This window comes from Dysidea avara, chromosome 3 (assembly GCF_963678975.1).
Source record: "Dysidea avara chromosome 3, odDysAvar1.4, whole genome shotgun sequence".
Taxonomy (NCBI): Eukaryota; Metazoa; Porifera; class Demospongiae; order Dictyoceratida; family Dysideidae; genus Dysidea; species Dysidea avara.
Genome location: NC_089274.1, coordinates 23213267 through 23227503, shown reverse-complemented (window position 1 = coordinate 23227503; position 14237 = coordinate 23213267). Strand labels below are relative to the sequence as shown.

General features: G+C 39.4%; 1 protein-coding gene and 1 non-coding gene across 2 annotated transcripts in view; both read left to right on the top strand.

Moving 5' to 3' along the window:
• The window catches only part of LOC136250316 (unconventional myosin-XV-like), an 18716-nt gene extending 4479 nt beyond the window's left edge, over positions 1-14237 (top strand). The window contains exons 17-61 of the mRNA XM_066042509.1: positions 706-837; positions 1411-1536; positions 1589-1666; positions 1875-2029; positions 2346-2391; positions 2439-2563; positions 2659-2785; positions 2835-2921; positions 2987-3075; positions 3127-3211; positions 3272-3449; positions 3509-3645; positions 3693-3869; positions 3920-4080; positions 4685-4848; positions 4894-4966; positions 5026-5211; positions 5267-5451; positions 5977-6707; positions 6759-6818; positions 6874-6949; positions 7000-7112; positions 8866-8978; positions 9027-9114; positions 9162-9212; positions 9255-9366; positions 9421-9518; positions 9567-9608; positions 9672-9808; positions 9978-10048; positions 10092-10156; positions 10211-10289; positions 11297-11370; positions 11433-11515; positions 11569-11699; positions 11750-11844; positions 11896-11973; positions 12030-12126; positions 12176-12336; positions 12383-12516; positions 12888-13024; positions 13493-13542; positions 13590-13673; positions 13804-13938; positions 13991-14237. Coding sequence (XP_065898581.1) covers positions 706-837; positions 1411-1536; positions 1589-1666; positions 1875-2029; positions 2346-2391; positions 2439-2563; positions 2659-2785; positions 2835-2921; positions 2987-3075; positions 3127-3211; positions 3272-3449; positions 3509-3645; positions 3693-3869; positions 3920-4080; positions 4685-4848; positions 4894-4966; positions 5026-5211; positions 5267-5451; positions 5977-6707; positions 6759-6818; positions 6874-6949; positions 7000-7112; positions 8866-8978; positions 9027-9114; positions 9162-9212; positions 9255-9366; positions 9421-9518; positions 9567-9608; positions 9672-9808; positions 9978-10048; positions 10092-10156; positions 10211-10289; positions 11297-11370; positions 11433-11515; positions 11569-11699; positions 11750-11844; positions 11896-11973; positions 12030-12126; positions 12176-12336; positions 12383-12516; positions 12888-13024; positions 13493-13542; positions 13590-13673; positions 13804-13938; positions 13991-14104 — 5520 coding nt within the window. The 3' untranslated portion in view covers positions 14105-14237. The remainder of the gene's footprint in view (positions 1-705; positions 838-1410; positions 1537-1588; positions 1667-1874; positions 2030-2345; positions 2392-2438; positions 2564-2658; positions 2786-2834; positions 2922-2986; positions 3076-3126; positions 3212-3271; positions 3450-3508; positions 3646-3692; positions 3870-3919; positions 4081-4684; positions 4849-4893; positions 4967-5025; positions 5212-5266; positions 5452-5976; positions 6708-6758; positions 6819-6873; positions 6950-6999; positions 7113-8865; positions 8979-9026; positions 9115-9161; positions 9213-9254; positions 9367-9420; positions 9519-9566; positions 9609-9671; positions 9809-9977; positions 10049-10091; positions 10157-10210; positions 10290-11296; positions 11371-11432; positions 11516-11568; positions 11700-11749; positions 11845-11895; positions 11974-12029; positions 12127-12175; positions 12337-12382; positions 12517-12887; positions 13025-13492; positions 13543-13589; positions 13674-13803; positions 13939-13990) is intronic.
• On the top strand, positions 4410-4482 carry Trnav-uac (transfer RNA valine (anticodon UAC)). The gene has a single exon. It is a non-coding gene; the product is annotated as a tRNA-Val (tRNA).

Here is a 14237-nt window from a genome sequence, read left to right as displayed (position 1 = left end):
ATATATATGGTACAGCCCCATCTACAGTGTTATCCCAGATATTCTTTGAGCGGTGGCAGTGCAATGACACAGCTTAAGGACCTTGCTTTGTATTTTGCTTTGACTCACTTCCTTTGAAGACACATGGTAATGTATTGTGCAGCCAAGGAAGCCAGTGCTGCACAGTTAACAGGCAAGTATGGTAGGAATTTGGTATGTGTAAGTATGTAACTTGGTCCCACAATGTTTTCTGTGAAAATTCTGTAAGGGTAAGACACCTTTCATACCAAATATATTAGTCAGTCCAGTAGTCTCTGAGATACATTGTACTTTTGTTTTTTTTTACCAACAATATGCAGCATAATTGATCCAATATTCATATAGAGTGGCTATTGTACTGGCAAGTTACACATGATTTTCAACAAGATACAGTGAAATTTTTGTCACACTTACTGAGCCAACCACTTATAGCATTTTATTGTGGTACAACCCCTCTTGAATGGAATTACAATCTGATATAATGCAAAAACCAAAGAGCATGTATACTGCAGCAACAGTGTATCAATATGTCTACTCTAATATAACAGTCACTCAGAATTTACAAAATGAAGAACTTAATTCTTGCTACCAACTAAAACGTTACACCTTTTTGTCACTACTTGGCTGTCTCAGTACATATATATATATAGTATGTATGTGTTTAAGTCCTACTTGGTTTGTGTGTAGGAGGAATACAGTAGAGAGAAGATTAGTTGGCAGATGATTGATTTCAATGACAACCAGGGTTGCCTGGATCTTATCAATAAGAAGCCAATGGGGATTTTCCAGCTGCTAGATGAAGAGTGTAACTTTCCTAAGGTAACGTGAGGATCCACTCTATATATCCCCACAGCCCCACATTTTGTCCTGGACTTAACCCTGTTTCTTGTAGCCACCACTGTTCTAAACCTGGGCACATCCCTGTATACCCATACACATGTGGTGCACGCATGCCCTGGATACATGTGTTCATTATACATTCATACACACAGACCACATAATGCATACAGACAGCTACAGATATGCTTATTATCTGAAAAAGGTAACAGAATAGTTGAAGCTTATTCAACTGATTTATAATACTCTAATGGAGCATATATCGCTTTCACTCAAAATATTCTAGTCATTTTCAATATCATATAAGTACAGTGGTCCTTATCTCTTTGGGCCCTAGGTGTGTCAGATTATGGAAAGTTTGGATAAACAAAGCCCATACATTTATAAACAGAGCTCAGTTAAAATACTCTATCAGACTACAATTTAGGTAAAATACTCTAATAGAACAGTCAATTTCACAGTTCAGATAACAGACCCTTCAGATAATCAATGGCTGAATAATGGATGGACCACTGTATAACCAATTGTCTACAGCACCTATCACTCTCCATGTAGGCAACTGATGAATCATTTTTGGAGAAGTGTCATCAACAACATGCTGGGAATCCATACTACGTGAAGCCTAAACAACGTATTCCAGTATTATCCATTAACCATTATGCTGGTCAAGTGAAGTACCAGGTACTAACAAGTATACATATGATATTTCAACATTACATATATACATTTGCAGGTTGCTACTTTTCTTGATAAGAACAAAGATGCAGTGAGACCTGATTTGTTGGAACTGCTTCAAGGAAGTACCTGCAAGGTTAGTGTAGTGTGCGTGTGCGTGCGCGCGCACGTGTGTGTGTGTGTGTGTGTGTGTGTGTGTGTGTGTGTGTGTGCGTATGTGCATGTGTGAGTATGTGTAAGTGCATGTGTACACACATCCAGTACATGTTTCACACACACACACACGCACGCACGCATGCACGCACGCACACACACACACACACACTTGTATACATCTTCTCCAGGTTATAGCAGAATTATTCAAAGAGGAAGATGATGACACCAGTACAGGTGCAGGTTCAGTATCTAGGAAGGGTGGGGCTCCCACCCGCAAGAGGTCTCCAACAGTAGCAGCAATATTTTCTCAATCACTGAGTGTACTCATCCAGGAGATGTCGAAGTAAGGTCACATGTAATATGGGCAAGTGAATTTTATGATTTTTCTCAAGTAGAATATTACATTGTCCACCTAGGCCTATTAACAAACTAAAGTTTGGCAAATTAGCATGTCAAGCAGTTTGTCAGATAAAACTAGTGTTCACCATTATTTTAGCTGTATGGCACAACAACTGTATGCTTTATTAAAGTAATTAATTTAGAGAGGAACATTACAAAACTATTATTTTTTCTGATTATTAATGAATAGAAGCAACCACGATACATACTGTATAAGCTGCTTATTTTGTGAAAAAGTAACACCCCTGGCATTCCCATAGGTGTCATCCTTTCTTTGTACGCTGCATCAAGCCCAACAATTCAAAGGTTAGATATAGTGATGATGTGATATAGTACTACCAGTAGTGGTGTAGTCACCTAACATGTTTGAGGAGGAGATGGTGATGGATCAGTTACGCTACTCTGGAATGTTGGAGACTATCCGTATTAGAAGATCAGGTTATCCTATCAGATTGAACTTCAAGTGTTTTGTCGATAGGTATGTGTGCGTGCGTGCATGCGTGTGTACATGCGTGTGGGCGTGTGTGTGTGTATGTGTGCATAATGGATACACGTCCTACCTACATTTTATAGATATGGAGTTATTGGTTTGCTAAAGACAACTACACAAGAACCAGATGATATTTCTAAGGAGAAGTGTATAAAGATCCTCCAGTCCTCTAAAGTACAGTCATCAGGCTTTCAAATTGGAAAAACCAAAGTACCCAACCTATAGAGTAAACACTTTTATATGTATTTTGTGTCTACAGATTTTCTTAAGAGAAAAGACAGAACAACGGCTTGATAATACCAGAGCTGTCCTATTGACTGGTTATATAGTAAATATTCAGAAACAGGTATAGCATAATTATTATGTTTTTGTAAAAGAATTTCATGATCATTATATTGCTTGTGTGTATAGATACGTGGGTTTCTAGCAAGAAAGAAATACTTGAAGATCCTTGCTGCTACAAAGGTGATACAGCGCTATTCCAAGACTTTTATTGCCAGGTCTGCTATCTTAAATAGACATTGTGGCTAACAATATACATAATTTTACAGAAAACAGTTTCTCAAGATCAGAAAAAGTACCATCATTATCCAATCATTGTGCCGTATGAAGAAAGAACGAAAGATTTATATGAATGTCAGTATTCAAGACAGGTTTTATGATATTCTTGTAGACACTTTCAATTGGTTGTAACAGATGTTACTGAAAAAGCGTTTTAAAGAGCAAGCTATAATGCAAGAAATCAGTGAAGAAGCACCACCACCCATCGACATTGCCACTTTAGAAGTCCCAACTGGAGAGGGATCAGCCTTGGTCAATGTGTCCCACTTAGTAATACCAGCTGAATTAGCTGTGATCATACAAGCCCTTTCTGGTTAGTTGATTGTTGCTGAGATATTTCTTCAAGTGATTAATGTTTTATTGTAATTTAAGGATGGAAGAATGCTAACTGGACAAGTGGTTTACAGCTTGTTCAGGGGCCAGTGGTTGATCTTCAGCTAGTTCTACAGGACCTCCCAGATGATATTGATTCTTGTACTTTCAGCAAATTTTCCAATACTTATTTTCAGGTAATTTGTTTTGCATAGTAACACTGTGGTATTTCATTATCCCATAGGAGGGTTATGACTTTGCAATGGCTCTTGAGCCATTGCCATCATCACTACTAAGACTGAAGTCAGAAAAAGATGCTGCTACTGCTGTTGACATGTTTAAAATGGTCATGAGGTTTATGGGTGATATCAGCCTAACTGGCATTAAGGAGTTAGTATTAGGAAACTACATCATTTATATGGTATTATATGACATACCCTAAACTGTGTGTGCTACAGATACTTATTTTAGGGGTTGGTTAGTAGTGATCTTGGAGAGGAACTGTTAGCCCAGCTGTGTAATCAAACATGGTGTAATGGAGATGAGTCTAATCTCAAGCGGGGTTGGCTTCTGATTGCTCTATGCTTGGGTTGCATTCCACCCTCAAAGAGGTTGAACAAGTATCTGCTTAAGTAAGTATCCAGTTGTCAGTGATTCATTGTTGTAGTGGTTATTACATCTATTTTACACATAGAAAGTCAGACGAGCCATAACTTTTTGAGTTGCTAAATTTGGGCTTTAGTACTACACAATTATTACATTTTTACTTTAGCAAGCATCTAGCGTAGCAAGTCAGTGGTTCACATCTGCTTTTCATGCAGAAGTTCTGAGTTCAAATCCCAGATGAGCTGCAAACTTTTTATTCATAATTTGGTTTGGTTGCACCGCCATTTTCAGATTGTTTTTTTCTTTTTTCTTGTTTACTTAAGTAAGTATGGAATGGTGTTTCACTTGTGTCAGTGGTTCATTGGTGTAGTGGTTATCACATCTGCTTTACACGCAGAAGGTCCTGGGTTCAATCCCTAGATGAGCCATGAGTTTTCTTTCTTTTTTTTTGTAATGTAATAACATGATTATTTTTCCTTGTCAACTTACAGTAAGCATCCTGAATGTGTGCCAATGGTTCACTTGTGAAGAGGTTATTACATCTGCTTTACATGCAGAAGGTCTTGGGTTGGATTCCCAGATTAGCCTTTTAATATAACAGTATTACGATTTTTATTTTTATCTTCTTAGCTATGTGTCAAGTTATGCTTACAATGGATACAAGGCATTCTGCCAAAGAAAACTGCTACAGACATCTCCAAAAGATATCCCTAGGGTTTTTCCTCCATGCTTCCTAGAGTGGCAGTCTGCTAGAGCTTTTGAAGGCATGTCCCTACCATTCTCTTATCCATTGGGTATGAAACAAAGTATTAAAATTAATACAAGAGAGTTTCTTACAGGAGAGAAGGGTAATTTTGCTTTGGATTCATGGACAACTGCAGCAGAAATTGCAGAGAAACTAGCACAGCACAAGTAAGTGCATTATAACTTATATATATATATATAAATGTCTTCTCTTTTTTTGTACTAAGGGGGGTGACATCGCTTGAAGGATGGTCACTATCTGTAGAAGATGATCAGATGCGACAAGATCTTGCTGGACATGGTTACATACTGGACGCAATATCTATGATGGAGACCCCGCCACATTTCCCAAGTCAACCATCGCATCACCTTGTGTACCAGTATGGCCAGCCAAAACAAAAGTCTACTCGCAGGTATGCACACTGTCAGAATAATTATGTGTTCTAGGTGAATTATACATATACACAGAGATAGTGTAGCTTTACCTCCTGTGAATGCTGAACAAGATGTAATGAATAACTTCTTGGATCAACTATTCCAACCAATGTTGGATGAAGAAATTGATCCTGATACCTTAGCTGATGCTATCAAAGGAGGTGGAGGCAAAGGAGATGGAAAAGGAACAACTTCATCACCTCCTGGACAGTCATCAGGTGGGTCTTCAGCCCCACCTCCTGCTCCCCCACCCCCTCCCTTTCCATCATCATTAATAGCACCTCCTACTACTCTCCCACCCCCTCCAAGCACAGCTCCACCCCCTCCCCCTACACTCCCTACAAGCAAGCTACCAGCTCCACTCACTGCTCCAAAGCCCAAGAAATCCTTAACTCCATCCCTGCTTCCACTACTTGGTGCTCCACCCACATCATCAGCTCCTCCCCCTCCTCCACCCCCTCCTCTGCTTCCTGGAGGCAAGCTTCCAGCTCCATCCACTGCTTCAAAGTCCCCAGCACCGCTCACTGCTCCAAAACTTAGTGCATCCCCAGCTCCACCCCTTCCTCCAGCACTAAGTACTCCACCCCTTCAGCCAAGTTCAGTTCCTCCCCCTCCTCCACCCCCTCCCCCACTTCCTGTAGAGAAACCTCCAGCTCCAACCACTGCTGCAAAGCCAAACAAACCCTCCATCCCATCTACTACACCAATTCTAGACGTTAAGCAAAAATTGTCTTCACATGTAGCTGAAATTGTTCCAGCACAACAGAGTGGTGCATCATCCCAGCAAGTTATGACAGCTAGTGGCTCTGCTACAAGTCAAGTGGTCACTGCAACACAACAGATCTCACGTTCACAGACAGTCCTCACCAAACAAGTAACTGTTGTACAATCACAGCACTCAGGATCTTCCATTACATCAAAACATAATCTTCCAATATCACCACTAGTTTCCAGTTCCAGTGTTAACAACAACAGTCCTGTAGATATAGAAAGTTTAATAGTACCCCCACCACCAGATTTTATGGGGGAAGAGTCTGCTGGTGTTACTCCAGCCACTAGTCAAACAAGAATGCAACAGATGGTGGAATCTAAGAAGGAGGTTACACAAGCATCTTCACAGGTAGTCCAGAAAAGAAAAATCAGCAGACAGATGACCCCTGATGCAGACTCAGTAGACATTGTTGAACCCATTCCTTCTAGAGTAATGGTCCGCAAGTTATCAAAGCAGTTGGAACAGCAAATACAATTTTTGTCTCCAAATAGTGTTCAGCGTAGAGCCAGCATGAAGGTTGCTCGCACCAAATCACTTTACAGACCTGGGACAAAAGTTACTGCTCATGCTGCAGTCAGAACTGTTGATCCTGAGAAGAATATACCACCTCGTCCTGCCCAAAATATATCAGTATATGATCCCATCAAGACCTCCACTACTTCATACAAAGACCCTGCCTGGAACTTTATTTTACGCAAAGAGGTAACAAAACCCTTCAAGGAATCTATAAATATTTGACCACTTTTATTACAGTATTTTACACCATTGGAGAGAGTAGATGACCCCAAGATGATAGAATTAGTGTTTCATCAAGTAAGATTATTGTACTGGCTATTGTAATAAATGTATATCAACACATATGCACTAGGTTGTAGTGGACTTGTTCTCTAACACATGTGTGAGATTATCTGTTAAGGAGAAGCAAACTATCAAGCAATGGCTTGGTTAGTTGTTATTATAATATCATTGTGAAATGTCAATTTATAATATTTAGATCAACGTAGCATCACTCCAGAGCGTTGCTATGTGGACAATGATGGTATGAAGCAGTTGGTTGAACTAGCTAGAAAATGTGATTGTTACTTTGCCAGATTGTTTGCTGTTAAGGTACAGTAAGCATATTTAATTGTGAAATTTCTCATACTAATTAATACCTCAAGATCAAGGTCTTCCTTCTCAACTTGATTTTATTTCTTGAGCAATAGTAGATTACTGCATGCATGGATTGTACTAGTATTATGTTTAAAAATTGTTAATTCAAAAAATAGGGATCTATGCAATGCAATGTAGTGAAACAAAAGATGAATGATGGTATTACAGCATAGTTCAGTGGGAAGTCCCTACTTTGACACTGAGCAAAATTATAGCTAATGTGCCAAAGTAGGGACTTTCCCATCAAGCTATGCTGTAATACCATCATTCATCTCTTGTTTCACTACTTTTTATTGCATAGATCCCTACTTCATTTTTGAATTAACAATTTTTAAAAATACTAGTTTGTTTAGTTTTGTTGTTGTAGCACAGCTAGTTACAGTGTAACTTGTGAGCTAGTAAGTTCCTGTACAGCTTATTAAAGTACGTACTGTGCCAAAATTGGAAGCACATAAGCCCGTAGTAGCTTGCATAACTTACCTTTGATCCAGGGGTGTATCCAGGGGGGGATTCAAAGGGTTCCATGGAACCCCGTTTTTGTAAGAGTCTTTCACTCGAGATACTCTAATAGAGCAGTCACAGTATTCTTTAAAGGAGCAGTATAGCAAACCATCTATGTAGCTATAAATATACCTAGCTGGTGAGGGGCAGCTATTGTCAGCAGGTAATGACCTCTTTTTTTTGACCTTCAACTCACAGCTAGGCTGAAGTTGCAATTCCAGAGTGGAACCCCCTTTCAAAAAGTCTGGATCCACCCCTGTGATCGTAATAGCAGTGGCGCTCAGATCTATGACCTGTCTCAGTATGATGGTCCGCATTCTATTCACCTGGGCCGGAAGTTGTTCGAACAAACAAGCCCTTTCAGTTGTCTGGGACTTAGTCTCGACTAACAGGATGAAGTAATACAATTTCCACTCGAGTACTATCCAATCACTTGCTCGATCTCGTCGTCTGGCACTGAGTGGCTGAGTCAGTGTATTCAGAGGAACAAGCCGTCGAGTATTAGTCTGTCTATTAAGTAAGAAATTTCTTCGTTGATTGCAGTCCAGGTGTTGGCAAAAGTAGAAGTGACAATTCAGCAGCCTTCACATGCAGCACTTGAAACCCTGCTCTTTCAGCAGCATAAGCACTTTCTGAAATAATTTTGTGGTGTCTGCAGAAAAATGTTGATACGAAAAATTAATGCCTCGGTATGGTTTCGATGCTTGAAGAAGAAGTCAACCAACCTGATTGAAGATAAAAGGAAAGACAAGGTGCACAGGGTGTACACTCGTTGGGACCCCAAAAGGCACATCCCACTGGTGAGTTTGTTGTTGTGACGTAAAATGATGACCGTGCGCTGCTTTGTTTGGGCTCTAGGCTTGCAACTGTGGTCAGTGAGTGAATGAGTGAGTGAGATGAAATTTCGAGTTTTGGAGATTTTTAGTGTTTTCTTGTTTTAATGCTGTATTTCATGTTAGATGGACTAATATTATTCCATAAAGGTGATTTTCATGGTGTAAGATGTCTCTAGGATGATTTTAAAGGTGGCATTTTAGGTGGCGCACGTCATTTCTGGGGGATCCTTACTTAAACAGTACTACCATACTGTTTGATACATCTAACCTCATAGTTTAATAAATTGAAAGTAGCATTAATTTCTGCACGAATTACCAGTTGCCAAAAAGTTATTTGCAGTCCTATTAAGATATGTGACTATCATTGACAGGATAAAAACAAGGATGGTAATACTGTGACTCATGTTGGAGTAACTCACATCGGCGTACTAATCATTACACAATCAACAGCAGGAGACCTGCTGGAGGTCACTGAGAAATATAGGCAAGCCAGATATATGATTAACTCAATGCCACATGTTTATTCATGCAGTTTTGATGCCATTCATGATATAAACACAGAGAAGGATGAGTGTAAGATCATTCTCAAGAATAAGAAACTTAAATTCAAGACACCACATGTAAGCATACAACATCATCTAATGTGTTAGTTATTATGAATACACAGGCTAGTCAGCTATCATCTCTCATCAATTCTCAAATAACAGAGCTCACAAAGGTACTATAAGCATTTTGTTCATTTTATTACTGTGTGTCTCAGGAAGTACACTTTGCTCTTGCTCTGTTTGACTATTTCACAAAAGAGGCATCACTGTTGTCCTTCCCTGGAGGTGCCGTTATTAAGATAATACCCAAGGAAGGTGTAGATGAAGGTAGATAGAGACCACTAGTTGTACATACTCTAATAGAGTCTACCACATCTATAGGGTGGATGTATGGAGAATATGAAGGAAGCCATGGCAGTTTCCCAACTGAATATGTCCAGTCCATAGTTGGCCTACGTGCTACTAAAGAAGCTATCGAAGTATATTATTCATTTCTGTATATAATTTTGTAAACTTGTTTATTTTAGAGAGCTAGAGTAGTTGCCTCTGACAAGAAATCAAAAATAATGGTCAGTTACAATTTGTTGTATTAGCTATTAATTAAATTTTGTTGTTGTTGTTGCTAACTTTAGTCCAAAGTTGTTAGCACTTCAAGTGTGGCTCCAAGCAAATCAAACCTCTCCAGTACTGCTATTGCCAGAGAAGGCTCTGAAGGGAAACTATCCATGATGAAATTTGCTATGGAACATTTCAGACAAGGCCAGGAAAGGTGACATTATAATGTAACTACATCGTACTGTATATCTGACTACAATGAAACAAATGAGGATACCTGCATAAATAATCCAAACACTTAATTAGGGTCTTAAAGTATAAGAATATTTTTGCCCTAAGGAATCCATATTAAACAGTCTACTCCCATAACTCATATATTTCAGGGTGGATTTACAGCGTAAGATGGAAGGAACTTTGAGAGGTCTGAAATTCATGGGCACCATCAGAGGAAAGAGTTAGTATATTTATAGCATAAATTGTAATTATTTGGTGTGCAGGTCAATTGAAGACAAAGCAGTCATGGACTTGGTCAGATATTGCTGACCTGGTAAAATTCTCCAAGGTAAAGTTGGGGGACTAAATGGTGTACTATTAGTTGTGTATGTCTACTATACAGTCTCCACTGCCAGTATCCTTACTGAAGTTGGATTCTACTAACTTACAACTGAACAAATTGGCTGTGGAGTGTTTCCTAAGTGAGTGACAATTAATTTTGTATATACTGTGTATGTGTAAATGCACACATGCATGCACGCACGTGTGTGTGTGTGTGTGTGTGTGTGTGTGTGTGTGTGTGTGTGTGTGTGTGTGTGTGTGTGTGTGTGTGTGTATTGTAATGAGGCAGCAATCAGTGGTTGGAACACTGGCTTGGTAATCACAAAGTCCCAGGTTTGATGTCCAGTTGTACCCAGTTGCTGTTGTTGATGTTTGCTTACTCCAGTATACCCGGCTCAATTAATGAGGACCTGGTGTACTGATAAATACTAACTGTCCATGTTTTACATAATGAGTGAGGTTCAAGTGAGACTTTAACTGCTCACACTTTCGTCTTAGAGACAGGGTACTATAGAGGTTATATGTTTGACATCACACTAAATATTTTCCATATAATTACAGGTTATCTTTGTGAATACGTGAGGTAAGAGTGAGTTGCAAGCCGAAGAACGCTGGTGAAAATAAGAAAGCTGTAGAGCATTTGTTGTGTTATTCATATTGCTTCGCAGCTGGAAGAAACAGGGCCATTAAACTCCAGCTGCTCACTGGCTTGTACTGCCAGTCCCCTCTATTCCAGTTCTTCAATTGGCTATTAGTATAACTAACTCACTCTGTGTAGCGATTCCCCCAAGTCTTTCTTAAATTGTGCAAAAATCGCAAAAAGTTTCAATTTCTCGCATGGGTCCCATTGATTTATGCCTCAAAAACATGGTGGCTAGTAACCGTTACTAACTTAAAATGACGTAAACGGATAACCTCTGCATGAAATTTACCTGCATTGACTCATAACACCTGACTCATGCCAGTTTTTCACTGGGTATTCAGTGAAACAAGAGTTTGCTTATGTTTTAACATATGTGGAAGCACTTTGGGGGGGGGGGGGGGGGGGGGGGTACATAGTTAATTTAATGCATGGATACCTGCATCTATATACAAGGAACCATGCACACACATTACTAAACATTTAATGTGCAACACTCATTCATAGACATCATGAAGTTCATGGGAGATTACATGAGTAAAGGAAAGAGTGAGAAGGAACTGGTGATGGCTATTCTCAAGGTGCTGTCCACACTAGCTATATATGGTCACTCACAACTTTGACCATTCTGTATGATTTATAGGCAGCCCGTGAACACCCTGAACTACAGGATGAGATCTATTGTCAACTGGTGAAACAGACCACCAGCAATAAGAGCAGTAAGAAGTGAGTATAATGCACTACATGGTCAGGTTGTACTGTGTGTCATGGTCCACTAGTGATAGTTGTGAGCGTGGGTGGAAATTGTTAGTCATCTGTACTGGATACCTTAACTGTTCAGAGCTGCTACTGCCTTATATGTTGAGCTACCTACAAGCTAACAGTTCTGACTCTAAGAGAGAATTCCATGGTACCACACAGCTAGTGTATGCACACATTGCTTATAACTTTATTTTATAGCAATGGCCAGCATGTGTGATTCTAACTTAAGGAAGACAATCAGATATGGTGGAAGGAAGAATCCACCAGGGGAAGAAGAGATAGAAGCAATAATAGTAGGATGTCTTATGATTGCTGTTGTGTTAAGACAGTTTGGTGTCCAATAGGTGGGTCGTTTTGTAAAACGTCAAGTCATCCACTTGCCTGGAGATGACAGTAAAGTATTGAGAGTTAGAATATGTACTGTAAGTCTGTCTGTCTTCATATCTTGCTATATTTTACATTTTATGTAACTGTATAGACCTCATATGATTTACTAAAGGAATTATGTACTATGCTCAACCTATTGGGAGAATCTGACATTGAAGAATTTGGTATACATGCTGACCTAGGGAAGCGTAAGTGTGCTGCTAGTAGCTATAGTGTTGTACTAATCAGCTTATACAGACACACTACCATTGCCTATTTCACCACACGAGTACGTACAAGATGTGTGTGCCATGTTGGACAGTCAGAACCTCAACTACAAGTTGTGCTTTCAGAAGTTGATGTGGTTCAATTCATGGAATTTGGAGAACTCATTATATAGCAGTGTACTCTATCATCAGGTAGAATTGAGACTGTACTGATGAAGGTTATGTGGCTTTCATTTAGGCTGTGCCTGATTTCATGAGAGCACATCTTGTTCAACTGGATGGGGGAGTGATGTCACAACAGTTGATGGATACTGTCTGTTTGTTAGCTGCACTCCAACATAGAGCACGAGGAGAGACTGATCTTCCTTCACTGTTAGTAGTGAATGTACTGTGTGGTGTTTTCTTGCGGTACATTATGTGGCTACATGTATGTGTTCCACTGCATGTGGAAACAGATGCTTTAGTGGGATATCACTTATGATGTCCATGTCTCACAAACAGATGAAGTTCAGGTGGGACTTTAGTAGGTTTTTTCACATGCGAGACATTATGGAACAGCCTCTTGCGGAGTACCAGTCCTATATACCTCCAGGAGAATTGACTCATAGTACCTGAGTAGTGCACATGTGGCCCATTGTTTTACTGGGTAGGCATGATCATGTATATGACAGTCAAAGTCTTCAGATTTTTGTGTACATAGTGCATTACAAATGTTTGTAATATGTATGCTGTATACCATGTAGCAAGCAGACAGCCAAGTTAATACCACCATCAGTATCACGACAATTCAAACCACAACAATGGCTGGATAAAGTACAACTTCACTTCCAGTCCACTGCACAACACTTAACAGTGAAAGGTGCAAGGGACAAATTCATGGGTAGGTAATATGTAAACACATTATAGTTAAAGCACTCCCGCATGTGTGTACAGAAAATGCACCACAAGGGGGAGTGTTGAGAGGCTAATACAGCATGAGGCAAAGCCAAGTACTGTATATTAGTCTCAAGACACACACTCTTCCGAGTGCTGTATTTTTGTACACACAAGCACGGCAGTGCCTTAAGTGTTAATTATTATACTGGTTATCTTGTTTGGAGTGTTCATCAATTATACTGCTGGTGATCAGACTATCTGTTTATAATTATGATGTATTGTATAGCAAACTGGTGGGGTTGTTTTCGTAACGTTCCTGTACTGTAATTTCCACATGACTACTATATTAGCCCACGTATTGTATCTGCTCAATCATGTACTATGATACTTTATGGTAACTATGGTACACTTCAGCACTTTGATCCTCCCACACAAAGTACAATATACTGTTCTTATGATCCTACTTTTGTAGATGTCATAATGAAATTTCCAATGTATGCCTCAAGATTCTTCCCTATCATGGTAAGAATTACTTGTAAGTGATGACCTTATGTACTATCCATACACAGAGTGTTTCACATCCTAAAGTGGTGGGAGAATGTATACTAGCTGTGAACAGGAATGGTCTATTCTTCCTCAGCAGCAAAACTAGAGTATGTTAACCCAACAATGTGTTACACTCACTTAATTGTACCATCTAAACATAAATAAAAGGGATTTATCACTGAACCCACATGTGGTTTGTGGTTACATAACTAATGACTGTCATTGTTCACCTCATAGGAGAGTTTGCTATCATTTCCCTTCCATGAGATAGTCTCTACTAGAAAGTTGAGGTCTCACTCAGGAAGACAATATATTGACCTAAAGTGTGGCAACCTCATGGTACAGCGTGTCATCAGGTGTGAAACACCTTATGTAAGCTTGTATGTTACCACTAGTACATCTTGTAACACTAGTACACACACAGGGTCGTGAGATTGCTCCACTTATCAGTAGCTATGTTAAGGCAAGGTTACAGGAACAACGTAAAGAAGATGATATTAAGGGTGTTGTGAGAGGATCATCCATGTACTTAGCATAAAATACGTGACATGTACATAAACAGTTATACAGACAGATATTTGCAATAGTCAAACTAATGCTAACACGTATGTATCTATAACAAATCCTGATTGAAAACCATCATTATTAAATGAGAGAATGTAATACACTAA